The 27,216-nt window shown below is 40.4% G+C and overlaps 2 protein-coding genes and 1 long non-coding RNA gene across 6 annotated transcripts in view; 1 reads left to right on the top strand and 2 right to left on the bottom strand.

The window, feature by feature from the left end:
• Positions 1-10,156, bottom strand: part of LOC127918070 (zinc finger protein 239-like) — a 19,889-nt gene extending 9,733 nt beyond the window's left edge. The window contains exons 1-2 of one of the 3 annotated variants that reach the window (XM_052501265.1): positions 9,998-10,156; positions 9,733-9,964 (exon numbers count right to left, since the gene is read on the bottom strand). In XM_052501265.1, the coding sequence (XP_052357225.1) occupies positions 9,733-9,895 (163 nt within the window). In that variant the 5' untranslated portion in view covers positions 9,896-9,964; positions 9,998-10,156. Of the gene's footprint in view, positions 1-9,732 lie in introns of all 3 variants that reach the window. The other 2 variants (XM_052501266.1, XM_052501264.1) reach the window with 2 other exon arrangements.
• Positions 4,339-20,163, top strand: LOC127918071 (uncharacterized). 2 transcript variants are annotated; one of them, XR_008098704.1, is made up of 6 exons: positions 4,339-4,855; positions 5,127-5,210; positions 5,294-5,461; positions 19,594-19,677; positions 19,762-19,929; positions 20,014-20,163. It is a non-coding gene; the product is annotated as an uncharacterized LOC127918071 (long non-coding RNA). The 2 variants fall into 2 exon arrangements; XR_008098703.1 differs by lacking the exons at positions 4,339-4,855; positions 5,127-5,210 and having other exon boundaries at positions 5,217-5,461.
• LOC127918069 (zinc finger protein 73-like) lies at positions 16,338-27,060 on the bottom strand. The gene is made up of 2 exons (XM_052501263.1): positions 26,168-27,060; positions 16,338-20,394 (listed from the first exon to the last, which is right to left on the bottom strand). Exons 1-2 carry the CDS (start codon positions 26,481-26,483, stop codon positions 19,433-19,435), a joined length of 1,278 nt encoding a protein of 425 aa, XP_052357223.1. The 5' UTR covers positions 26,484-27,060; the 3' UTR covers positions 16,338-19,432.
• Positions 27,061-27,216: the final 156 nt, after the last annotated feature.

Genomic DNA, 27,216 nt, shown 5'->3' with positions numbered 1-27,216 from the left:
GTAAATTATTTAATTTGATTGCTTTTCTTATTTTCGTGAAAATGTTGCCTGTTGCTAGCAGGGCATAATGCTATGCTAGGCTATGATAAACTTACAGAAATGCTTGTCTAGCATTGGCTGTAAAGCATATTTTGAAAATCTGACAGTATGATTAACAAAAACAATATATTTCATTTGTGATTTTCATGAATAGGAAGATTTTCTAGGGATATTTATGTCCGCTGCGTTATGCCAATTAGTTTGAGGCGGTGATTACGCTCCCGGATCCGGGTTTGAGAGTCGCAAGAAGTTGACTTTGCTTTCAAGACTTTAGAAAGGCAGGGCAAGATGGAAATAGGTCTGTAATAGTGTGGGTCTAGAGTGTCACCACCTTTGAAGAGGGGGATGACCGCAGAAGTGTTCCAATCTTTAGGAATCTCTGACGATACGAAAGAGAGGTTGAACAGACTAGTAATAGGGGTTGCCACAATGGCGGCAAATCACTTGAGAAAGAGAGGGTCCAGATTGTCTAGCCTAGCTGATTTGTACGGGTCCAGGTTTTGCAAATCTTTCAGAATATTATCTATCTGGATTTGGGTGAAGGAGAAGCTGGGGAGGTTTGGGCAAGTACCTGCGGGGGGTGGGGAGCTGTTGGCCAGGGTTGGGGTAGCCAGGAGGAAAGCATGGCCAGCCGTAGAGAAATTCTTCTTGAAATTCTCGATTATCGTGGATTTATCAGTGGTGACAGTGTTTCCTAGCCTCATTGCAGTGGGCACCTGGGATGAGGTGCTCTTATTCTCTATGGACTTTACAGTGTCCCAAAACTTTTTGGAATTAGAGCTACAGGATGCAAATGTTTGTTTGAAAAAGCTAGCTTTTGCTTTTCTAATTGACTGTGTGTATTGGTTCCATACTTCTCTGAAAAGTTGCTCTGGTTCAAGGCTAGCTTCGGGGCTGGGCCACTCGGTAGCAGCTAGCAAGCTGCGATTATCCAGTGTAATGGTCCAGAGCTTACGGCAGGAATACGGTGATGTAGTGGAGAAAAACAGTCCGATATGCTCATGGATGATATCGCGCTGTGTAGACTGGCAGGTATTATCCAGGCTAAAAGCGGCTGGTGTTTGAGCTAAAAAAAAGTTAAAGGCCGGAAGCAGTGGCTAACAATGACTAAATAGCTAGTAGCTAATTAGCTGGTTAGTTGCTGATGGAGGTTCTAGCTATATAAATAAATAGCAGATCCATCACATTGGTGAGACGGGTTGCCGGAAGGTTTATTTAATTTAAACATGGAAAAAGATTGAAATGTATTGCAATACCAAAAAAGACAAAAATATATAACATTTACAACAACAAACACGTCTGTTTTGGAATAGTTTTCATTTTTCAAACCGTTGTTATATTATTTCAGGTTTCTAAATAGTTTTCCCTAATTACTTTTTCTATAAGGCATAGTTAGTCTAATTCCCAGGAATGGGGTTCATATGAACCACAGAGACTTGTATAATGACATGGCCTTGTCCAACCCTGCTTGTTCCCTCGATTCCGCTACCAACCACCAATCTCCAACAGGGCCCTTAACCTGTATCACTAGACGCCCAGTGAACAGGTAGGAAATGAATACCAATAATTGGTAGAAATGACTGATTACAAGATGACACTCAGTTAAAAACCATTGGATTTAGCAAACTAGAAATTATTTAGTATTTCTGTTCCCAAAAAACTGTTTTTCAAGCAACATAAGGAGCAATGATACATAGTTCGAGTGCATTTCAGAATACAAAAAACAAAACCTTCTACAGGTGATTATATTTATTCCTTAAGTTTCATACCGCTCTTCACCGACCCAGGAAGGGGTAGGGAAAACAGGTTACCTATTTGAACACTAATTTTTCAGAAATAACTCACGGACACTATAGAAGCTTAACCATGTTTAAATATTCCCAAAGTGTCTTTACAGCTGTAATTCAGACAAAAATGTGTTCTCACCATCACAAGTATATATACCCCACTTTGGACAATCCTCCTCTCCAATGCTTACATCTTCTGGTTTGACAGGAAGAGGGTAACAGGATACTAAACCCCTAGGTTGCAGATCGTTCCCCGAGCTGACAAGGTACAAATCGGTTCTCCCTCCCACTGTTCAAGCCATCATGAAAATAAGAATGTGTTCAGAGTAAAATGACCGGCTCCCTCCTAGTCAGGTTGTGTCGACGACCGGCTCCCTCCTAGTCAGGTTGTGTCGATGACCGGCTCCCTCCTAGTCAGGTTGTCCCTCCTAGTCAGGTTGTGTCGACGACCGGCTCCCTCCTAGTCAGGTTGTGTGTGTCAGGTTGTGTTGATGACCGGCTCCCTCCTAGTCAGGTTGTGTCGATGACCGGCTCCTCCTAGTCAGGTTGTGTTGATGACCGGCTCCTTCCTAGTCAGGTTGTGTCGATGACCGGCTCCCTCCTAGTCAGGTTGTGTCGAACCGGCTCCCTCCCTCAGTCAGGTTGTAGTCAGGTTGTGTTGATGACCGGCTCCCTCCTAGTCAGGTTGTGTCAGTCGGTTCCCGGCCTCCTAGTCAGGTTGTGTTGATGACCGGCTCCCTCCTAGTCAGGTTGTGTCGACCTCCTAGACCGGCTCCCTCCTAGTCAGGTTGTGTCGATGACCGGCTCCCTCCTAGTCAGGTTGTGTCGATGACCGGCTCCCTCCTCTCAGGTTGTGTCGACCCCGGCTCCCTCCTAGTCAGGTTGTGTCGTCAGGTTGTGTCGACCGGCTCCCTCCTAGTCAGGTTGTGTCGATGACCGGCTCCCTCCTAGTCAGGTTGTGTCGATGACCGGCTCCCTCCTAGTCAGGTTGTGTCGATGACCGGCTCCCTCCTAGTCAGGTTGTGTTGATGACCGGCTCCCTCCTAGTCAGGTTGTGTCGACGACCGGCTCCCTCCTAGTCAGGTTGTGTTGATGACCGGCTCCCTCTAGTCACTAGTGTATCTTATTTATTTAATCAAACAGCGTGCTTAAAGCATCATATGTTCAGTACATATAGTTTGTATACCGAAAGGTTGTGTCGATGACAAGGTTGTGGGACGATTCCTAGATAGAAATTACAGATGACTCTTCAGGTTGACCGTGGATCAGGTTGTGTTGATCGAGGCTGTATCATAACCGGCCGTGATTGGGAGTCCCATCAGGGCGGCGCACAAGGCCCAGCATCGTCCAGGGAACGCAGTCATTGTAAATAAGATTTTGTTCTTAACTGATTTGCCTAGTTAAATAAAGGTTACATTTAAATAGTGATTCATTGACAAACAATATTTTACAAATCCTTCAAGTCACCAAAACAAAGGTTTCAAACCAATTCATGAATGTAATTGAATCTAGGTATGTCTTGCCTTTAATGTAAGGGCATGAAAAAAAATGGCTGACAATGACTTATCAACAGCTCTACACTGGCAATTATAGAACATACTATGTAGCCTCAAAATCTGTTTAAAACAATCATTTTGACCTCATGGATGGCCAGTCCTTGTATTCATAGTGTAGTGAATTCAGGGGGTAGCCCTGGGCTGAACTCAAACCTGGGTCCAGCAACTGTCAAGCCAACAACTTAAAACTGTTATGCCAAGATTTCTGAACTTCTTGACGGTTTCTCTAAGAATGTGAGAGTGGAAACACTTCTCCTTCCCCCATCCCTCAGCTGTTAACCAAACCAAGTCTCTGGGCAGCCATTTTGTTGCTGTTTAAAAAACCCACACAACCCAGCAATCTGCAGTTCAAACAATAACAAATCTGTCATTCCACCACTATCCTATATTTGTGTTGGACAAGTTTGCTCACCACCAGAAAACAACTCCCATTTTACATTATAATCAACTACAACGCTTCACCTTCTCCAATATAAACAGTGTCTACTGGCTATCAACAATTAAAAACAAGAAAAAAAACACATTTCTAAATAATAATATACAATCATATCTTCTCTCATTCTTTCTATAGAATCCTAAAACTCACTCGTCCCCTTGGAACGAACCCAAACAAAACTAAATCTCCAATACAGGAAAAACGTGCAGTCAAAATAAATTGTGATCCATGGCAACTCACTGACGAAACGCAAACATTTTTGACTGCCCAGTACGGGAATAAAGACAATTAGAATTTGAATGTTGTCAAGAAATACTGGAGTGATGTCAGATTGTTATAGACCAATAATACTGCTTAATGTGATTAATTTTACCTTTATTTTACTAGGCAAGTCAGTTAAAAGAAGAAATTCTTATTTTCAATTTATTTAACTGCCTTTCAGGGGCATTTGTGTTGTCATATTGCAACCTTCCTTACTAGTCCATATGGCTGTCAAACAATTATCATATTACATGCATTTTTTTTCACTTGAAGAAAACAGCTCACTACATTTTGAAGTGCTGCATGTTGATTAAAGTGGGTCACCAACACAGTAAGTGGAACACAGCTTTGTTTTTTTTTTGTTAGTCACTTTTTGTTAAATAATACTCTTTCAATTCAGAGCCTGGATTTCCCCCTGAGGTTAATATCCATATCATGCTGCAATCAATTGAACAGGGTAAACGATAAGGTAGAACATCATTAAAATACTCCTACTACAATGTTAAAACATTCTACATTGTGACATCATTAAAATACTCCTACTACAATGTTAAAACATTCTACATTGTGACATCATTAAAATACTCCTACTACAATGTTAAAACATTCTACATTGTGACATCATTAAAATACTCCTACTACAATGTTAAAACATTCTACATTGTGACATTATTTCAGTGATATCATGAAACAACTTCTTCATGTATGTATTTTCTGATGTTTGATCAGAGATCTTTTATCAGAGTATCTCTTGTCACATTGATCACAGCTAAAAGGTTTCTCTCCTGTGTGTGTTCTCTGGTGTGAAGTCAGCTGGCTAGATGTAGGAAAACTCCTCCCACATTGATCACAGCTATAAGGCTTCTCTCCTGTGTGTGTTCTCTGGTGTGAAGTCAGCTGGCTAGATGTAGGAAAACTCTTCTCACATTGATCACAGCTATAAGGCTTCTCTCCTGTGTGTGTTCATTTCAATTCATGCTGCAATCTGGTGTTGAGTCAGATGGCTAGATGAACAAAAACTCCTCCCACATTGATCACAGATATAAGGTTTCTCTCCTGTGTGTGTTCTCTGGTGTTGAGTCAGATGGCTAGCTTTAACAAAACTCCTCCCACATTGATCACAGATATAAGGTTTCTCTCCTGTGTGTTTCTCTGGTGTAATGTCAGACCGCTAGATGTAGTAAAACTCCTCCCACATTGATCACAGCTATAAGGTTTCTCTCCTGTGTGTGTTCTCTGGTGTAATGTCAGACTGCTAGATGTAGTAAAACTCCTCCCACATTGACCACAGCTATAAGGTTTCTCTCCTGTGTGTGTTCTCTGGTGTACTGTCAGACCGCTAGATGTAGTAAAACTCCTCCCACATTGATCACAGCTATAAGGTTTCTCTCCTGTGTGTGTTCTCTGGTGTTTAGTCAGATGGCTAGCTTGTAACAAAACTCCTCCCACATTGATCACAGATATAAGGTTTCTCTCCTGTGTGTGTTCTCTGGTGTATTTGAAGTTCTGATGAAGATTTGCAACCTTTCCCACAGTCAGAGCAGCAATGAGATTTCTTCCCTGTGGGTCTCTGCTGGTGTTTCTTGAGGTGTTTTGATTTGGAAAGACTCTTCACTGCCCTGTCACCATCATGAGGTTGTTGAGGCCCCCAGAGGATCCACGATAGTCAGGTCTCTCTCCTGTGTGAACAAAAAGTCAGACAGGTGGTTTAAGGCCCACAACAGCAAAAATACACTGTAAAAAGGTGATGCCAACAGCGTAGCCATTATGTTGTTCAAACAATGATGTCTGGAATGAATGTGAATTATTTGACATTCGTCTTAAGACAGTCAAGTGAACAACAGTCATATTTTGTCTTGTTTTCCCATTAGTGGTAACATCGATGATTGTATGCAAGAAATACGTTTTTGAAGTTGTTGAAATCCTAAGCAGTGTGCCAGACAACTTTTGGTCTCCAATATAGGCACCTTTCAGTAGGTCTATGTTGTTGTTAGGTGAAGTTATGAGTCTACAGTAAGTCTATGGTATTGGTATAACTATACGCATTTATGAAATAGCATATTCCAGTTACTAACCAAATTGCATTTTAAAAAATTAAGAAAATGAGAGAGCTGTGAAATTTTATAGAATGTTTGATAATTTGTTGGCTTAGAAAGATGAGGCTATAATTTTCATCACAGGTAATTCAACTATGACAGACAAAATGAGAAGAAAAAAAGTCAGAAAATACTTTGAGATGATTGTTAATTAAATTATTTGCAGCTCTCATGGTGGAAAATAAGTATTTGGTCACTTACAGGGAAAGCAAATGTCTGGCTCTCACAGACCTGTCCACTTCTTTAAATGGCTCCTTGTTACTTCTTATTACCTGTATTAATGGCACCTGTTTGAACTTATTATCAGTGTTGTTAAGACACCTGTCAGACAATCTCAGAACAGTCAACACTCAACTATGTCCACTATGGCCAAGACTTTAGGTAGGCAAAGAGCTGTCAAAGGACACCAGATAAATCAAAATGTGTATTTATATTGATAGATTGGGAAGACTGAATTTGCAATAGGTTAAAATTAAATTGTTTTGAAGAAATAAACTGTGGGAGCCAGATTATTAGAAATGGAAGACATAAAGACCACTGAAATAAAACTTAGATCTGGGCTCCATTAGGAAGATCTCAGGGCATAACGTCAAAATGATCACAAGAACAGCGTGAGCAAAAAGAGTTCCAGAACCACATGTTTAGGCCTCTTGAATGACCTGCAGAGATTTGTGACTAAAGTAACAAAACCTATTATCAGTAATGTAAAGAATATTTGCTAAATGGTGTGTAATGAGGAGCAAAGAAGCTGTCCCCCTTTATGAAAGTACATATCCAGTTACAAAAGTGCAGTCCACTAAGAAAATGGTCAATAACAAAAGTTTAAATCCCAGTAATTTGAGGATTTAAAAATCATTGAAAGGATCCTAAAGGAATGTGATTTTCTGGCTTTTTTCCCCCAGACGATTTTGTCTGTCATAGTTTAAGTGTACAAATAATGAAAATTATAGTAGGCCTCTCTTAACATCTTTTTAATGTTGGGAGAATTACAGTCAATTGTGTGGATGACAAATACTACTTTATATGATTTTTTTTTTTCATTGGCAAGATTAGCAAACGTAGGCATGTCATACCAGCAACAAACGCTGACACTACACTTCCAAGTATATCTGACCAAATTATGAAAAGACAAGCATTGTAATTTAGAAATCCGTAAAGTCAGTGTGGAAGAGGTGAAAAAATTATTGTTGTCTATCAACAATGACAAGCCACCGGGGTCTGACAATCTAGATGGAAACTTACTGAGGATAATAGCGGACTATATTGCCACTCCTATTTTCCGTATCTTTAATTTAAGCCTACTGAGAGAGCGTGTGTCCTCAGGCCTGGAGGGAAGCTAAAGTCATTCGACATGCGCTATGCTCTGCAGAGTTAGCTCCAGGTAAAATGTTGCACTTATTCAGCCATTCTGTGACCAAAAACAAGCTACATATGGACAGTAACAAAATAAACTGACTCTGGAAATGACAAAACGCCTCTTAACCTAGCTGGAAATGGGACAAACCATTCTGTGGTAACAGACTGGGACAATTTTTAATCAAATCTAATTCCCAGGAACGGGGTTCATACAAACCACAAGACTGTGTGGGATAATAACATGGCCGTGTCCAACTCTGCTTGTTCCCTCGACTCAGCTGGGCCCTTTACCTGTATCAATAGACACCTCATGGTGAGCTACAGGTAGGAATCAGCAATGAATCCCAATAATGAGCCAACATGGGAGGGGTAACCAATCTTTGTGGACAAATCTCAACGTATTACTGCTACCCTGGGGAGATTGCTATACCCCTTGAACATCGGCTCCAACCCTCGTCGGATGTGGCAGGCTTCCCACATCAAACTACAAAGGGAAGCACAGACGATAGCTGCCCAGTGACACAGCCTACAAGAGAAGCTAAATAACTTCTATGCTCGCGTCGAGGTAAGTATCACTGAAACATGCATGAGAGCATCAGCTGTTCACCCTCACTGCCGCAGTGATAAATTGCATTAATACTAAACTATTAAAACGTCTAAGAAGCTAGACATCATTGTGAAGGCAGCAAACAGATTTCTGGATCTCCAGGACTTCAGACAAAATGTTACAGGGAGTACTGACTGAAGAAGTTCCCCCTCCCAGGTTTCTGAACCTGTGTAGGGATCTGAAGAGTACCATTTTTGTTTGAAATTCAGGGAAATGGAGTGAATTTGGTTCGTGTTTATTTTTTTATTTTACAAAATAAGTATAATTTGTTAATCCCATTTTTTTAGCGTTTTGGTTATTTTTTACAACCCCGTACAGTAGGTGGCAGCAATACACCTGGTGAGTGTAGTCTGACTATAAACCTCAGAGAAGAAGACATGGTAGGAACCAAAGTGTTGGTCATTGTTTCCAGTTGACCCCTAATTAGATGTTAAATTACATGTTGTTTTCTTACTTTATGTAGCCTGCTAGCTAGCAAACATCTTCATACTTCGCTTACTCCTCTCTGATAAGATACCGTTGCACAAACATGCTTATCTAGGCCTACACCAGCACTGGTACCAGGCAGTATTAGCTAGCTACGTTTGCTTTGACTCTTAATAATACATTTAGCAAGCTAGCTAGCCCGCTCACTAGCGATTAGCAGCTAACATTATTTGAGCAACACCTTGTTAAGAAAAGACAATATTTCACCTTTAATGTAATGGCATGAAAATAATTGCCAGAATATTATATTAACAGCTCTAATAATTTGACCCCAACAGGAAAGCTACACTGGCAATTATAGAAAGACCCATTTACTATATAACCATTGATTCTTGAAGAATAGAACTTATAAATGCCTCAAATGTTTATACCGCACCAGAAACCGGCCATATTCAACTTGTGTTGACTGTTATTAAATCCAAATCAAAGAAAACCTCACTCTTCTGAAAACGGTGTGAAGCCCATTTCCTGAAGAATTGCATTATGGACCCTAAAGTACTGAGCGTATTTGTCATATTTTGGCAAATTTAGTACGACATCCGGGAACTTTTGGCATTCTAACTACATCATACTATAATAAGCAAACTATATACTCAATTAACATCACAAATAGTGCAGTTAGTATGAGTATTCTAACACAGCTCAGGTCTCTGGGCAGCCATTTTGTTTGTTTAGAAACTAGGTTGCCCCTTTAAAAAAGCCACACAACAATCAACCAATCTGCAGTTCAACCAATAACAAAGCTGTAATTACACCACTGTTTTGGTAATAAGATGGATGGGGCTGGAGAAATGTAACTACTCTCAAATTCATAGACAGACCTATGGATGCAAGGACTGACCATCCATGATATCAACATTATGTTTTGAGGGATACAGTGTTGGTTTACATAGTTTCTAAACATTGGAGTAAAAAAAAGCTTATTTGGGGTTCTGATGGGGTAAACAGTTGAACTAAGCTCATGGGGCCTTATATTCTTCAAGAAACAATGCCTATAAATAAATAATTTACGTGAAAATATGGATGTAGCAATTGCAAATTTCCCCTTTAACACCACACATCAGTTCAACAACCGCAGAGTTTGTGCTTCTGTTAAGACAGTACTTACTAGTGTTAATCAGGGCCCGTTCATCGTTAGAACCATCGGACGCCTTAAGATGCGTTTGGGAAACCGGGCCCGGATATCCAGTTTGCTCCTCTTCTTCATTGTTCGATGAGACAGTCACCTCCCCCTCCACTTCTTTCACTGAAACGTCGTCGCCCTCTTTCATTCTGAACGAGTCTTCCTCTTCTTTAACTGAGACGTCTTTCTCTTATTCTTTCACAGTAACAGCCTCAACCTCTACTTGTTTTTGTATTGTAACAGCCTCCACCTCTTTCACGAGAGCTTCCTTCTTCATCCAGCAGACCTCCTCTTCTTCAGCCGGAACGGGGTTAAGTTTGAGACTGGAACTATGAGGCATGTACTGAAGTCGCTAAGCGGTATAACTCAAAGCAGTGTCCCTTTATCAGCAGCACGTGATCAATGACGTCTGAAGAATAATTTCGTCGAACACCTGATTGGTATTGATTAATTTGGGCTCGTTCGACATTGCAGCCGACAGTGCAGGTGGCTGCTGACTGCTGACTGCTGACGGATTAATTTACAAATCACCTTGCATCATAAATAACTACTCATTATGAAAAGCCAACTGACATTTACTCTTGAGGTGCTGATCTGTTGCACCCTCGACAACTACTGTGATTTTTATTATTTTACCATGCTGGTCATTTATGAACATTTAAACATCACAGCCAGAAGAGGGCTGGCCACCCCTCATAGCCTCGTTCCTCTCAATGTTTTTTCCTAGCCACCGTGCTTCTGCACCTGCATTGCTTGCTGTTTGGGGTTTTAGGCTGGGTTTCTGTACAGCACTTTGAGATATCAGCTGATGTAAGAATAAATACAAAATACTCTTCCATTTCAGAGCCTGGATTTTTCACCTGGATTTTTCCCCTGAGGCTAATATCCATTACATGTTGATATCAATTCATAAGTGGGCAAACGTTTAGGCTTCTACATTGTGAAATCATTACAATACTCCTACTACAATGTTAAAAAATTCTACATTGTGACATTAATTCATTGAAATCATGAAACAACTACTTCATGTATGTATTTTCTAATATTTGATCAGAGATCTTTTATCAGATTATCTCTGGTCACAGCTATGAGATTTCAATCCTGTGTGTTCTTGACTGACCACAGCTATAAGTTTCTCTCCTGAGTCAGATGGCCAGATTGACCAAAACTTTTCCCACACTGACCACAGCTATAAGGTTTCTCTCCTGTGTGTGTTCTCTTGTGTAGAGTCAGATGGCAAGCTTGAACAAAACTCGTCCCACATTGATCACAGCTATAAGATTTCTCTCCTGTGTGTGTTCTCTGGTGTTGAATCAGATGAAAAGCATAAACAAAACTCTTCCCACATTGACCACAGCTATAACTTTTCTCTCCTGTGTGTGTTCTCTTGTGTACTGTCAGATCTCCAGATTCACCAAAACTCTTCCCACATTGACCACAGCGATACGATTTCTCTCCTGTGTGTTTTCTCTGGTTTACTTTCAGAGAGATTAATGTTGTAAAACTCCTCCCACGTTGATCACAGCGATAAGATTTCTCTCCTGTGTGTATTCTCTTGTGCACTGTCAGATCTCCAGATATAGTAAACCTCTTCCCACATTGATCACAGCTATAAGGTTTCTCTCCTTTGTGTGTTATCTGAGGTATTTTAATGCCTGATGAGGTGAATCTCTTCCCACAGTCAGAGCAGCAGTGAGTTCTCTTCCCTGTGGATCTCTGCAGGTGTTTTGATCTGGAGAGACTCTTCTCTGCCTCTTCAGGGGCGGCAGGGTAGCCTCGTGGTTAGACATGCCTTGTAAAATAAAGGTTAAATAAAATAAATAAATAAAATTCAGCATCATGAGGTTGTTGAGGATCCCCAGAGGATCCACGATAGTCCCCACTCTCTCCTGTGTGAACAACAAAGTCAGATGATTAAAAGCCCACAACAGCGGAAAACCACTGTAACAGAAAGGTGAGGCCAACAGAGTTGCCATGATGTTGTACAACAATTGATGCCTGTAATGAATGTTAAAATTATTTGACATTTGTCTTAAAATGAGCAAGAATAGACATATTTTGCCTTGTTTTCACATTAGTAGTAACTTTGATGATCGTAGACTAGAAATAAGTTATTCATGTTGTTGAAACGCTAAGCAGTGTGCCAGACAACTTTTGGTCTAGGCCCCTTTCTGTGTTTAATAAAATTGTGGCACAAGGGCGATGCAAACACAATTTGATTGCAGAAACACCTCCCTGCTAAACTAATGAGGAAACCGCTAGTTATGGATGTAGGATATCTGGTAATGAGGAAGCCGATAGTTATGGATGTAGGATATCTGCCTGGAGCAAAAATGGTGAGCAAAGATTTTAGTTTTTCACAATGTATTCTGAATGTGAATGGGAGAAAACTCCCCCTGAGTTTTCCCCCAGAAACCTCAATTTCCAGGTTGCTTATGAGAGCATTTCACACTACTTTGGATTATAATTGTAAGGCTCATTTGAATGTCCTGTTTAATATAATGTTTGCTACAGTATGAATTGTGTGTAATTATTGAAGAACCGCGTTAATGACAGTTTCCATTTGGATGATGCTAATAAAGTTAAGATTGTTTTGTATTTCACCTTTATTTAACCAGGTAGGCCAGTCGAGAACAAGTTCTCATTTCCAACTGTGACCTGGAAAAGATAAAGCAGTGCAGTGCGACAAAAAAACAACAGTTACATCATCTTGGGATAAACAAACGTGCGGTCAATAACACAATTGAAAGTCTAAATACAAAGTTTACAAATGGAGTAAGGAGGTAAGGCAATAAATAGGCCATAGTAGCAAAGTAATTACAAATTAACACTGGAGTGATGGATGTGCAGATGATGATGTGCAAGTAGAAATACTGGTGTGCAAAATAGCAAAAAAAGTAAATAAAAACATGGGGATGAAGTAGGTAGTTGGATGGGCTATTTACAGATGGGCTGTGTACAGCTGCAGCGATTAGTAAACTGCTCAGATAGCTGATGCCTAAAGTTAGTGAGGGAGACTCTCCAGCTTCAGTGATTTTTACAATTTGTTCCAGTCATTGGCAGCAGAGAACTGGAAGGAAAGGCGGCCAAAGTAGGTGTTGGCTTTGGGGATGACCAGTGAGATATACTTCCTGGAGCACGTGCTATGGGTGGGTGTTGCTATGGTGACCAGTGAGCTGAGTTAAGGCGGCCTAGCAAAGACTTATAGATGACCTGGAGCCAGTGGGTTTGGAGACGAATATGTTGCTGAGGGCCAGCCGACGAGAGCATACAGGTCGCAGTGGTGGGTGGTATATGGGGCTTTGGTGACAAAACGGATGGCACTGTGATAGCAAACTGGATGCAGTCTGTGTAGAGTGTTGGAGGCTATTTTGAAAATGACATCACCGAAGTCAAGGATCGGTATGATAGTCAGTTTACGAGGGTATGTTTGGCAGTGAAAGATGCTTTGTTGCGAAATAGGAAGCCGTTTTCTTATTTAATTTTGGATTGTAAATACTTAATATTAGTCTGAAAGGAGAGTCTAACCAGACACCTAGGTATTTATAGTTGTCCACATATTCTAAGTCAGAACCGTCCAGAGTAGTGATGCTGGACAGGTGGGTGGGAGCAGCGATCGGTTGAAGAGCATACATTTAGTTTAACTAACGTTTTAGAGCAGTTGGAGGCCACGGAAGGAGTGTTGTATGGCATTGAAGCTCATTTGGAGGTTTGTTAACAGTGCCCAAAGAAGTGCCACATGTATACAGAATGGTGTCATCTGCGTAAAGTTGGATCAAGGAATCACCCGCAGCAAGAGCAACATTGTTGGTATATACAGAGAAAAGAGTCGGCCAGAGATTTGAACCCTGTGGTACCCCCATAGAGACTGCCAGAGGTCCGGACAACAGGCCCTTCGATTTGACACACTGAACTTTTGAGAAGTTGTTCTGAGAAGTAGTTGGTGAACCAGGCGAGTCAGTCATTTGAGAAACCAAGGCTGTTAAGTCTACCGATAAGAATACAGTGATTGACAGAGTCAAAAGCCATGGCCAGGTTGATGAAGATGGCTACAGAGTATTGTCTCTTATCGACGGCGGTTATGACATAGTTTAGGACCTTGAGCGTGGCTGAGGTGCACCAGTGACCAGCTTGGAAAATGGATTGCACAGCGGAGAAGGTACAGTGGGATACAAAATGGTCATTGATCTGTTTGTTAAAACCTCTTGGAACTCTGGGGGCGGTATTTCATTTTTGGAAAAAAACGTTCTCGTTTTAAACGGGATATTTTGTCACGACAAGATGCTCGACTATGCATATAATTGACAGCTTTGGATAGAAAACACTCTGACACATCCAAAACTGCAAAGATATTGTCTGTGAGTGAAACAGAACTGATGTTACAGGCGAAACCCAGATAAAAATCCAATCAGGAAGTGCCCCATATTTTGAAAGCGCTGCATGCCAATGACTCCTTATATGGCTGTGAATGGGCTACGAATGAGCTTACGTTTTCCCCAAGGTGTCTACAGCTTTGTGACGTCTTTTTACGCATTTATGTTGACAAATAGCCGTAAGGGACCACATTGAGCAAGTGGTCACATGATGGCTCCCGCAGAAAATCTTGCGTAAAGTACAGAAGTAGCCATTATTCCAATCGCTTCTAATGAGAAACCAATTGTCCCGGTGGATATATTATCGAATATACATGTGAAAAACACCTTGAGGATTGATTCTAAACAACGTTTGCCATGTTTCTGTCGATATTGTGGAGCTAATTTGGAAAAACTTTGGCGTTGTAGTGACCGCATTTTCCGGTCGATTTCTCAGCCAAACGTGAAGAACAAACGGGAGCTATTTTGCCTACAAAAATAATATTTTTGGGAAAAAGGAACATTTGCTATCTAACTGGGAGTCTCGTGAGTGAAAACATCCAAAGTTCTTCAAAGGTAAGTAATTTAATTTGATTGCTTTTCTTATTTTCGTGAAAATGTTGCCTGCTGCTAGCAGGGCATAATGCTATGCTAGGCTATGATAAACTTACACAAATGCTTGTCTAGCGTTGGCTGTAAAGCATATTTTGAAAAAATGAGATGACAGTGTGATTAACAAAAGGCTAAGCTGTGTCTGAATATATTTCATTTGTGATTTTCATGAATAGGAAGATTTTCTAGGGATATTTATGTCCGCTGCGTTGTGCTAATTACTTTGAGGCGATGATTACGCTCCCGGATCCGGGTTTGAGAGTCGCAAGAAGTTGACTTTGCTTTCGAAGACTTTAGAAAGGCAGGGCAAGATGGAAATAGGTCTGTAATAGTGTGGGTCTAGAGTGTCACCACCTTTGAAGAGGGGGATGACCGCTGAAGTGTTCCAATCCTTAGGAATCTCTGACGATACGAAAGAGAGGTTGAACAGACTAGTAACAGGGGTTGCCACAATGGCGGCAAATAACTTGAGAAAGAGAGGGTCCAGATTGTCTAGCCTAGCTGATTTGTACGGGTCCAGGTTTTGCAAATCTTTCAGAACATCAGCTATCTGGATTTGGGTGAAGGAGAAGCTGGGGAGGTTTGGGCAAGTACCTGCGGGGGGTGGGGAGCTGTTGGCCACGGTTGGGGTAGCCAGGAGAAAGCATGGCCAGCCGTAGAGAAATTCTTCTTGAAATTCTCGATTATCGTGGATTTATCGGTGGTGACAGTGTTTCCTAGCCTCAGTGCAGTGGGCACCTGGGAGGAGGTGCTCTTATTCTCCATGGACTTTACAGTGTCCCAAAACTTTTTGGAGTTAGAGCTACAGGATGCAAATGTCTGTTTGAAAAAGCTAGCTTTTGCTTTTCTAACTGACTGTGTGTATTGGTTCCATACTTCTCTGAAAAGTTGCTCTGGTTCAAGGCTATCTTCGGGGCTGGGCCACTCGGTAGCAGCTAGCTAGCTGCGATTATCCAGTGTAATGGTCCAGAGCTTATGGCAGGAATACGGTGATGTAGTGGAGAAAAACAGTCCGATATGCTCATGGGTGATATCACGCTGTGTAGACTGGCTGTCACGTTCTGACCTTTATTTTCTGTGTTTTGTATTTAGTTAGTATGGTCAGGGCGTGAGTTGGGTGGGCAGTCTATGTTTGTTTTTCTAGGTTTTGGGTTATTTCTATGTTTCGGCCTAGTATGGTTCTCAATCAGAGGCAGGTGTCATTAGTTGTCTCTGATTGAGAATCATACTTAGGTGGCCTGGGTTTCACTGTGTGTTTGTGGGTGATTGTTCCTGTCTCTGTGTGTGCACCAGATAGGACTGTTTTGAGTTTTCACTTTTTTTGTTTTTGTTAGTTTGTTCATGTGTACCTTAACGTATTAAAAAGTACCATGGAAAATTACCACGCCGCGTATTGGTCCTCTGATCCGTTTCGCCTCTCCTCTTCGGAAGAAGAGGAGGAAATTCATTACACTGGCAGGTATTATCCAGGCTAAAAGCGGCTGGTGTTTGAGCTAAAAAAAAGGTAAAGGCCGGAAGCAGTGTCTAACAATAACTAAATAGCTAGTAGCTAATTAGCTGGTTAGTTGCTGATGGAGGTTCTAGCTATAAGGTCTAAAAAAAAATAGCAGATCCGTATCACATTGGTGAGACGGGTTACGGGACGGTTTATTTAATTTAAACATGGAAAAAGAGATTGAAATATATTGCAATACATACAAAAAAGACAAAAAATATATAACATTTACAACAACAAACACATCTTACTAGTTTTGGAATAGTTTTCATTTTTCAAACCGGTTTGTTATTTTATTTCAGGTTTCTAAATAGTTTTCCCCTAATTACTTTTTCTATAACAAGCAGGCATAGTTACAAATATAATTCCCAGGAATGGGGTACATATGAACCACAGAGACTGTGTGGGATAATGACATGGCCGTGTCCAACCCTGCTTGTTCCCTCGACTCCGCTACCAACCACCAATCTCCAACAGGGCCCTTAACCTGTATCACTAGACGCCTCATAGTGAGCTACAGGTAGGAAATGAATACCAATAATTGGTCAGCAATGAATACCAATAATTGATTACAAGATGACACTCAGTTAAAAACCATTGGATTTAGCAAACTCTGAAATTATTTAGTATTTCTGTTCCCACGAAAACTGTTTTTCAAGCTTAACATAAGGAGCCACTGAATGATACATAGTTCGAGTGCATTTCAGAATACAAAAAAACAAAACCTTCTACAGGTGATGAGTGTGAGGCTCGGATTTATTCCTTAAGTTTAATACCGCTCTTCACCGACCCAGGAAGGGGTAGGGACAAACAGGCGTTGTACCTCGTTTCCCTACTTCAGTGAACACTAATTATAGTGTTAGGTTCTAATTTTTCAGAGTGAATAACTCACGGACACTAGAGAAGCTTAACCATGTTTAAATATTCCCAAAGGGTCTTTACAGCTGTAATTCAGACAAAAATGTGTTCTCACCATCACAAGTATATATACCCCACTTTGGACAATCCTCCTCAGCAATGCTTACATCTTCTGGTTTGACAGGAAGAGGGTAACAGGATACTAAACCCTTAGGTTGCAAGATCGGTTCCCCGAGCTGACAAGGTACAAATCTGTCATTCTGCCCCTGAACAAGGCAGTTAACCCACTGTTCCTAAGCCATCATTGAAAATAAGAATGTGTTCTTAACTGACTTGCTGAGTAAAATTAAAATAAATAAATAAAAATTGTGTCGACGACCGGCTCTATCTAGTCAGGTTGTGTCGACGACCAGCTCCCTCCTAGTCAGGTTGTGTCGATGACCGGCTCCCTCCTAGTCAGGTTGTGTCGATGACCGGCTCCCTCCTAGTCAGGTTGTGTCGATGACCGGCTCCTTCCTAGTCAGGTTGGAAATTACAGATGACTCTTGGTTGACCGTGGATCAAATCCAGGCTGTATCATAACCAGCCGTGATTGGGAGTCCCATAGGGCGGCGCACAATTGGCCCAGCGTCGTCCAGGGAACGCAGTCATTGTAAATAAGATTTTGTTCTTAACTGATTTGCCTAGTTAAATAAAGGTTACATTTAAATCATTTAAAAAAAAGTGATTCATGACAAACCATATTTTACAAATCCTTCAAGTCACCAAAAACAAAGGTTTCAAACCAATTCATGAATGTAATTGAATCTAGGTATGTCTTGCCTTTAATGTAAGGGCATGAACAAAAATGGCAGACAATGACTTATCAACAGTTCTAATAATTTGCCCTCACAGGAAATCTACACTGGCAATTATAGAACATACTATGTAGCCTCAAAATCTGTTTAAAAAAATAATTTTGACCTCATGGATGGCCAGTCCTTGTATTAATAGTGTAGTGAATTCAGGGAGAGGCCCTGGGCTGAACTCAAACCTGGGTCCAGCAACTGTCAAGCCAACACCTTAGAACTGTTACGCCAAGATTTCTGAACTTCTTGACGAGGTCGCTGGGTGTTAGATTACAGTTACAATAGCCTTCTCTAAGAATGTGAGTGGATTCACTTCTCCAGACCCCATCCCTCAGCAGTTAACCAAACCAAGTCTCTGGGCAGCCATTTTGTTGCTGTTTAAAAAAAACACACAACCCAGCAATCTGCAAGTTTAAACAATAACAAATCTGTCATTCCACCACTATCGTATATTTGTGTTGGACAAGTTTGCTCAACACCAGAAAACTCCCACTTTACATTATAATCAACTACAATGCTTCACCTTGTCCAATATAAGCAGTGTCTGGCTATCAACAATTAAAAACAAGAAAAAAAACACATTTCTAAATAATAATATACAATCGTATCTTCTCATTTTTCTTTCTATAGAATCCTAAAACTCACTAGCTTCTAGAACTCTCGTCCCCTTGGAACGAGCCCCAAAAAAAACTAAATCTCCAATACAGGAAAAACGTGCAGTCAAAATAAATTGTGATCCATGGCAACTCACTGACTAAACGCAAACATTTCTGACTGCCCAGTACGGGAATAAAGACAATTAGAATTTAAATGTTGTCAAGAAATACTGGAGTGATGTCAGATTGTTAAGAAAATTGATTATAGACCAATTTATTATACTGCTTACATGTGTGTATATACAATCTTTTAATTTTACCTTTATTTTACTAGGCAAGTCAGTTAAAAGAAGACATTCTTATTTTCAATGACGGCCTAGGAACAGTGGGTTAACTGCCTGTTCAGGGGCAGAACGACAGATTTGTACCTTGTCAGCTCGGGGGTTTGAACTTGCAACCTTCCGGGTACTAGTCCACCGCTCTAACCACTAGGCTGTCCACAAACATCTGCAACAATTATCAAATTACATGCATTTTTTTCCACTTGAAGAAAACAGCTCACTACATTTTGAAGTGCTGCATTTTGATTAAAGTGGGTCACCAACACAGTAAGTGTAACACAGCTCTTTTTTTTGTTAGTCACTTTTTGTTTAATAATAATCTTTCAATTCAGAGCCTGGATTTCCCCCTGAGGTTAATATCCATATCATGCTGCAATCAATTGAACAGGGTAAACGATAAGGTAGAACATCATTAAAACACTCCTACTACAACGTTAAAACATTCTACATTGTGACATCATTAAAATACTCCTACTACAATGCTAAAACATTCTACATTGTGACATCATTAAAATACTCCTACTACAATGTTAAAACATTCTACATTGTGACATTATTTCAGTGATATTATGAAACAACTTCTTCATGTATGTATTTTCTGATGTTTGATCAGAGATCTTTTATCAGAGTATCTCTTGTCACATTGATCACAGCTAAAAGGTTTCTCTCCTGTGTGTGTTCTCTGGTGTGAAGTTCGCTGGCTCGATGTAGGAAAACTCCTCTCACATTGATCACAGCTATAAGGCTTCTCTCCTGTGTGTGTTCTCTGGTGTGAAGTCAGCTGGCTCGATGTAGGAAAACTCCTCTCACATTGATCACAGCTAAAAGGTTTCTCTCCTGTGTGTGTTCTCTGGTGTGAAGTTCGCTGGCTCGATGTAGGAAAACTCCTCTCACATTGATCACAGCTATAAGGCTTCTCTCCTGTGTGTGTTCTCTGGTGTGAAGTCAGCTGGCTCGATGTAGGAAAACTCCTCTCACATTGATCACAGCTATAAGGCTTCTCTCCTGTGTGTGTTCTCTGGTGTTGAGTCAGATGGCTAGCTTGAACAAAACTCCTCCCACATTGATCACAGATATAAGGTTTCTCTCCTGTGTGTGTTCTCTGGTGTAATGTCAGACTGCTAGATATAGTAAAACTCCTCCCACATTGATGACAGCTATAAGGTGTTTCTCCTGTGTGTGTTCTCTGGTGTACTGTCAGAATGCTAGATGTAGTAAAACTCCTCCCACATTGATCACAGCTATAAGGTTTCTCTCCTGTGTGTGTTCTCTGGTGTTGAGTCAGATGGCTAGCTTGAACAAAACTCCTCCCACATTGACCACAGCTATAAGGTTTCTCTCCTGTGTGTGTTCTCTGGTGTATTTTAAGTTCTGATGAAGATTTGCAACCTTTCCCACAGTCAGAGCAGCAATGAGATTTCTTCCCTGTGGGTCTCTGCTGGTGTTTCTTGAGGTGTTTTGATTTGGAGAGACTCTTCTCTGCCCTGTCACCATCATGAGGTTGTTGAGGCCCCCCAGAGGATCCACGATAGTCAGGTCTCTCTCCTGTGTGAACAAAAAGTCAGGACAGGTGGTTTAAGGCCCACAACAGCAACAATACACTGTAAAAAGGTGATGCCAACAGCGTAGCCATTATGTTGTTCAAACAATGATGTCTGGAATGAATGTGAATTATTTGACATTCGTCTTAAGACAGTCAAGTGAACAACAGTCATATTTTGTCTTGTTTTCCCATTAGTAGTAACATCGACGATTGTATGTAAGAAATACGTTTTTGAAGTTGTTGAAATCCTAAGCAGTGTGCCAGACAACTTTTGGTCTCCAATATAGGCACCTTTCTGTAGGTCTATGTTGTTGTTAGGTGAAGTTATGGGTCCTACAGTAGGTCTATGGTATAACTAGCGGTTTCCGCATTAGCATGGAGGAGTTTCTGCAACTAAATTGCGTTTCAGTGAACAGAGGGCAGAGAGCGATGCACCTATTTGGGGATGTCTGATAGTATTAACGCACCACCACTAATGACTTGGAGCTTCTCAAAGTAATTTTTTCTTCAACACACACAGCAAGTAAACAAAGTCTTACAAATACTTTGAGGAACTATTGATTAGAGTAAAATATTTCCAGCTCTCACTCTTGATAACCACTCGACATGAAAGGGAAAAAATGTAATGCTCTGATCCAGTGGAAATGTCATACAATACCTGATTACTTCTTATCCCTTTCACAAATAGCCTACAGCTGTGTCTGTCCCAAACTCTCTGGTGCGGGAAACTGAGAGCCCAGAATATTTTATACAATGTTGCTATCATGTTGTTTCAGACAGACCTAGGTGATAGAACTTTAAACAGTGTATCAACTATGTAGACAGGCCATGCTCAGCCAATGTGATTTATTTTTATCTGGATATTTTCTAGATGTTTTAATTTGTTGGCTTTAGGTAGGCTATTTTACATAGTTGGCAATGGCAATAAAACATTATATAAATCTAAATAATGTTTATTTTTATTTATATAGAATGTAGATTAATCACAGACAATGATTTTGAGATACGATTATAAATTAAATTGTTCCAGTAACATGTGAATATGAAAATAATAACTGGCACCAGATCAGTAGAAATGGTCAGATAAATTTGCACTTCAAATGGAAAACGTTGCTGACTGCTGTTTTAGTCTATTACTGGAAACTTCAGAAGCATAACGTCAGAATTTAAGGCCAGCAGCAGCAGGAGGAGGAAGAGGTTTTTCTTCTTATGGTTCGGCTATTTTGATCTCTGGTTCCCTCAAGTTATTTGTGTGTCTCAATTATTTAATAAAAACAGGTGATTCCTATGTTGATGATGTAAAGAATATTTGCTGCTCTGTGGTGTGTAATGAGGAGCAACCAGAAGCTGCACGCATTTATGAAATTGCTTATTCCAGTTACTAATAAGCATGAACCCATTAAGAAAATGACTGTAAAAGCTGTTAAATCCCAGTGGAATGATGAGGAATTGAAAAATGGCATGGTTGAGAAGGATGAGGCAAAAGGAATGGCAAATAAGTCTGGCTGTACAACCGATTGGCAAACGTCCTGCAAATTGAGAAATCATGTGACTAAACTGAATAAAAATAATAAAAATTACAAAATGAAACAAAGATAAATGACAAAGAATGATAGTAAAAAGCTTTTCAGAAACTTACATACAATGTTGGGAAAAAATGAACTGAATCAGATGGCTCATTCATCACAAAACCCACTACTTTTATGACTTTTTCATTGGCAAGATTAGCAAACGTAGGCATGTCATACCAGCAGCAAACGCTGACACTACACTTCCAAGTATATCTGACCAAATTATGAAAGACAAGCATTGTAATTTAGAATTCCGTAAAGTAAGTGTGGAAGAGGTGAAAAAATTATTGTTGTCCATCAACAATGACAAGCCACCAGGGTCTGAATCTAGATGGAAAATTACTGAGGATAATAGCGGACTATATTGCCACTCCTATTTTCCGTATCTTTAATTTAAGCCTACTAGAGAGCGTGTCCTCAGACCTGGAGGGAAGCTAAAGTCATTTGACATGCGATATGCTCTGCATAGTTAGCTCCAGGTAAAATGTTGCACTTATTCAGCCATTCTGTGACCAAAAACAAGCTACATATGGACAGTACCAAAATAAACTGACTCTAGTGACAAGGCGCCTCGCCTCGTAAGCTAGCTAGAAATGGGACAAGCGGACCCCTTCTGTGGTAACAGACTGGGATGATTTTTAATCAAATCTAATTCCCAGGAACGGGGTTCATATGAACTACAGAGACTGTGTGGGGTAATAACATGGCCGTGTCCAACCCTGCTTGTTCCCTCGAATCAGCTACCAACCAGCAATCTCCAACAGGGCCCTTAACCTGTATCCATAGACACTTCATAGTGAGCTACAGGTAGCAATCAGCAATGAATCCCAATAATGAGCCACCTATGGGAGGGGTACCCCTTTGTGGACAAATCTCAAAGTATTACTGCTACCCTGCTATACCCCTTGAACATCGGCTCCAACCTCGTCGATCAATGTCAGGCTTGCCAAATCAGACTACAAAGGGAAGCACAGCAGACAGCTGCCCAGTGACAAGCCTACAAGACGCGCTACATAACTTCTATGCTCGCGTCGAGGTAAGTAACACCATTTCGGACGACTTTGTGATCACGCTCTCCGCAGCCGATGTGAGTAAGACCTTTAAAAAGGTTAACATTCACAAGGCCGCAGGGCCAGACGGATTACCAAGACGTGTGCTCCAAGCATGCGCTGACCAACTGGCAAGGGTCTTCACTGACATTTTCAACCCCTGTTTGAGTCTGTAAAACCAACATGTTTCAAGCAGACCACCATAGAGTTCTTGGGCAAAGGGACTAAGGCAACCTGCCTAAATGACTATGCATGAGTAGCCATGAAGTGCTTTGAAAGGCTGGTCATGGCTCATCAACACCATTAACCCAGAAACCCTAGACCCACTCCAATTTGCATACCACCCAAACAGATCCACAGATGATGCAATCTATATTGCACTCCACACTGCCCTTTCCCACCTGGACAAAAGGAACACCTATGTGAGAATGCTGTTCATTGACTACAGCTCAGCGTCCAACACCATAGTCCTTCAAAGAGCATCACTAAGCGAAGGACCCTGGAACTAAACACTGAGCACGCCCCCATTCTCATCAAAGGGGTTGTAGTGGAGCAGGTTGAGAGCTTCAAGTGGAGCAGGTTGAGAGCTTCAAGTTCCTTGGTATCCACATCTTTTGTGTCCACATTATAGGCTTAGTTAACTGGTGAACTGTTGAAATCATGGAAACATAATGACAATTCTAATTCTAGATTTGGAATAGAATGTACAGCACCTTTAATATATTGTTGTTTGACATGACTACCAATTAATAAACCAGGGAGGAATTACTGACAGAGTAGGAGCATGGTGGAGACATCCAAGAGAGGAAAATCAGGAAGGGAAATGACAGCAAGTAGTGGAGACTAAAGGGTTAACAAGTTGGATAAACAACAGATGTGCTGGAATGACAACAATATAGGTGCTACTTTGAGAACACAAACTCACATCTTTCACAGCACAGAGCGAGGGAGTCCAGGGGATGACTGGAGGAACAATGGAGGAAGCATTGAGGGATTATCTTGTTGTGAGTACAGTTCAATCTTTCGATTTTAATGTAATGGCATGAAAATAATTGCCAGAATATTATTCAATGACTTATCAACAGCTTTAACAATTTGACCCCAACAGGAAATCTACACTGGCAGTTATAGAAAGACCCATTTACTATATAACCAGTATGACATCCGGGAAACTTTTGGCATACTAACTATATCACACTATGACCAATAAGCATACTATATACTCAATTAACATCACAAATAGTATGGTTAGTATGAGTTCTAACACAGCTAATGACTTATCAACAGCTCTTAACAATTTGACCCTAACAGGAAATCTACACTGGCAGTTATAGAAAGACCCATTTACTATATAACCATTGATTCTTATAGAATATAACTTACATGTGCCTCAAATGTTTCAGCCGTATTACCCCACCAGAAACCAAAACATAAGCTTGTGTAACACCACTGTTTGTAAACTAATACTATATGGCTGAGGGTCGATCCAAGCGTTCTGACCTCACAATGACAGTGAAGCACCCAAGCTAACTGGCTAACGTTGGATAGCTTGCTAAACACAAATCAGAGAAAAACACACTCTTACCATTTTACTTATAGTTACTATACTGGCAAGTTTGAAGTATAAGTAGCCAACTAACGTTAGGTAGCTAGTTAACATACCGATACATACTGCTGTAAAGATATGCTATGCGTTTTCTAAGGATAGTGTAGCTAACATAACGTGTAACGTAACTTATTTGTAAAGTCATTACTTTATTACATTGCTCAACATTTGTCATAATTATTTAACCTCTAGTGACACCCCATCCCACACTAATTAGCATAACGCAACGGACATAAATCTTCCTAGAAAATATTCCTATTCATGAAAATCACAAGTGAAATATATTGGATTTATATATTACAGTATTACATTATATTACAGCCTTTTGTTAATCAGTGAAATATATTGGATTTATACAGTTTAGGCTTTTATCATCCTGTAATCTCATATTTTCAAAATATTGACAGAAACATTTAAACAATTAGCTTCATAATATCGACAGAAACATTTAACTTCTGTTGTTTATAATCAATCCTCAATGTGTTTTTCAAATATCTATTCGATAATATATCAACCGGGACAATTGGTTTCTCAGTAGAAGCGATTGGAGAAACTGTACTGCTGTACGTAGAAAGCGTAATCTGGTTCACAGCTCAATAGGGACGCATCGGAACGCAGGGCTTTCAAAAGATAACTTCCAGATTGGATTTCTCAGGCTTTCGCCTGTAACATCAGTTATGTTATACTCAGACAATATTTATTACAGTTTTTGTAACTTTAGAGTGTGTTCTATCCTAAGCTGTCAATTATATGCATATTCTAGCATCTTGTCCTGGCAAAATATCCTGTTTAATTTGGGAACGTTATTTTTCCAAAAATGAAAATACTGCCCCCTAGTACCAACAGGTTTTTAAAGCAGTTCATTTGTATCCACTCTCGTTGGACTTTGGCTGAATATTTTCATCGATGTGAAGTCACGCCCATTTCCTGAAGAATTGCATTATGGGCCGTAAGGTACTGCGTGTATATTTCATATTTTGGTGAATTTAGTACGACATCCGGGAACTTTTGGCATACTAACTACATCATACTATAATAAGCAAACTATATACTCAATTAACATCACAAACAGTACGGTTAGTATGAGTATTCTAACACAGCTCAGGTCTCTGGGCAGCCATTTTGTTTGTTGAAAAACTAGGTGGCCCCTTTAAAAAAAAACACAACATTCAATCAACCAATAACAAAGCTGTAAATACCTCACTATTTTGGTAATAAGATGATGGATGGGGCTGGAGAAATGTAACTACTCAAATTCATAGACTGACCATCCATGATATCAACATTATAGTTTTAACCCTGTTGAGGCTACACAGTGTTGGTTTTCATTGTTTCTAAACATTAGAGTAAAAAAAAAGCTTATTTTGGTTCCGATGTGGTAAACACTTAAACTAAGCTCATGAGGCATGTGTTATATTCTTCAAGAATCAATGGCTATAAATTAATAATTTACTCAAAATACGGATGTAGCAATTGCAAATTTCCCCATTAACACCACACATCAGTTCAACAACCGCAGAGTTTGTGCTTCTGTTAAGACAGTACTTACTAGGGTTAATCAGGGCCCGTTCATCGTTAGAACCATCGGACGCATTAAGATGCGTTTGGGAAACCGGGCCCAGACATCCAGTTTCCTCCTCTTCTTCATTTTCCGATGTGACAGTCACCTCCCCCTCTTCTTTCACTGAAACGTCGTCGTCCCCCTCTTTGACTCTGAACGAGTCTTCCTCTTCTTTAACTGAGACCTCTTTCTCTTCTTCTTTCACGGTAACAGCCTCAACCTCTACTTGTTTTTGTATTGTAACAGCCTCCTCTTCCACGAGAGCGTCTTTCTCCATCCAGCAGGCAGACCACCTCTTCTTCATAATCAGGAACGGGGTTAAGTTTGAGACTGGAGCTATGAGGCATGTACTGAAGTCGCTAAGCGGTATAATTCAAAGTAGTGTCCCTTTATCAGCAGCACGTGATCAATGACGTCTGATGAATCATTTCGTCGAACACCTGATTGGTTTTGATTAATTTGGGCTCGTTCGACATTGCAGCCGACAGTGCAGGTGGCTGCTGACTGACTGATTTACAAATCACCTTGCATCATAAATAACTACTCATTATTATTTATAAATCAGTCAGCCAGTCACCGTTTACCCACAATTCAGCATAGACTTGATGCTCTCGATGAAGGCCCGTGGTTTCGTAGAAGACATGAAGGCTACGCTGCTACGGTGGGGGACGTCATCTTTAAAAATGTGGCTGTTCTAAATTCTGTGTCGCTCAAAGCCTTGAGTAATGAACCTATTTTTTTTTAAACAATTATCTGGAAAGAGCCAATGCTTCAGGAAGCTTTGTTTCCCCATCACTACTTTTCAGCATGTTTTCTGTGAATTCGACTACTGGAGTTTTGTAACTTTTTCCACCTTGGCTTACTGTTAGTTGGGATCTAATTGGTCTCCAGTAGTTGGTCTCTGCTGACCATAACCGTGCTGGTTGGTTATGTTGTTTAGGCTAATAGCTAGTTGGCTAAATAGCAAACGTTAGCTGGCTGTCTAAGATAACTGCATATAGCTAACATTCTTTGATTGGTTAGATGGCATTATGTAT

This window comes from Oncorhynchus keta, unplaced genomic scaffold, assembly GCF_023373465.1.
Source record: "Oncorhynchus keta strain PuntledgeMale-10-30-2019 unplaced genomic scaffold, Oket_V2 Un_contig_13038_pilon_pilon, whole genome shotgun sequence".
NCBI lineage: Eukaryota > Metazoa > Chordata > Actinopteri > Salmoniformes > Salmonidae > Oncorhynchus > Oncorhynchus keta.
This window is presented reverse-complemented; position numbering and strand designations above follow the sequence as displayed.

Bases quoted from the DNA above. Each gene is read 5' to 3' on its own strand.
- LOC127918069 (XM_052501263.1), bottom strand. From the start codon at position 26,483: ATGAAGAAGAGGTGGTCTGCCTGCTGGATGGAGAAAGACGCTCTCGTG. The intron at 20,395-26,167 runs GTAAGTACTGTC...TTGTTCACACAG, and splicing joins ACGGGCCCTGATTAACCCTA to GAGAGAGACCTGACTATCGT.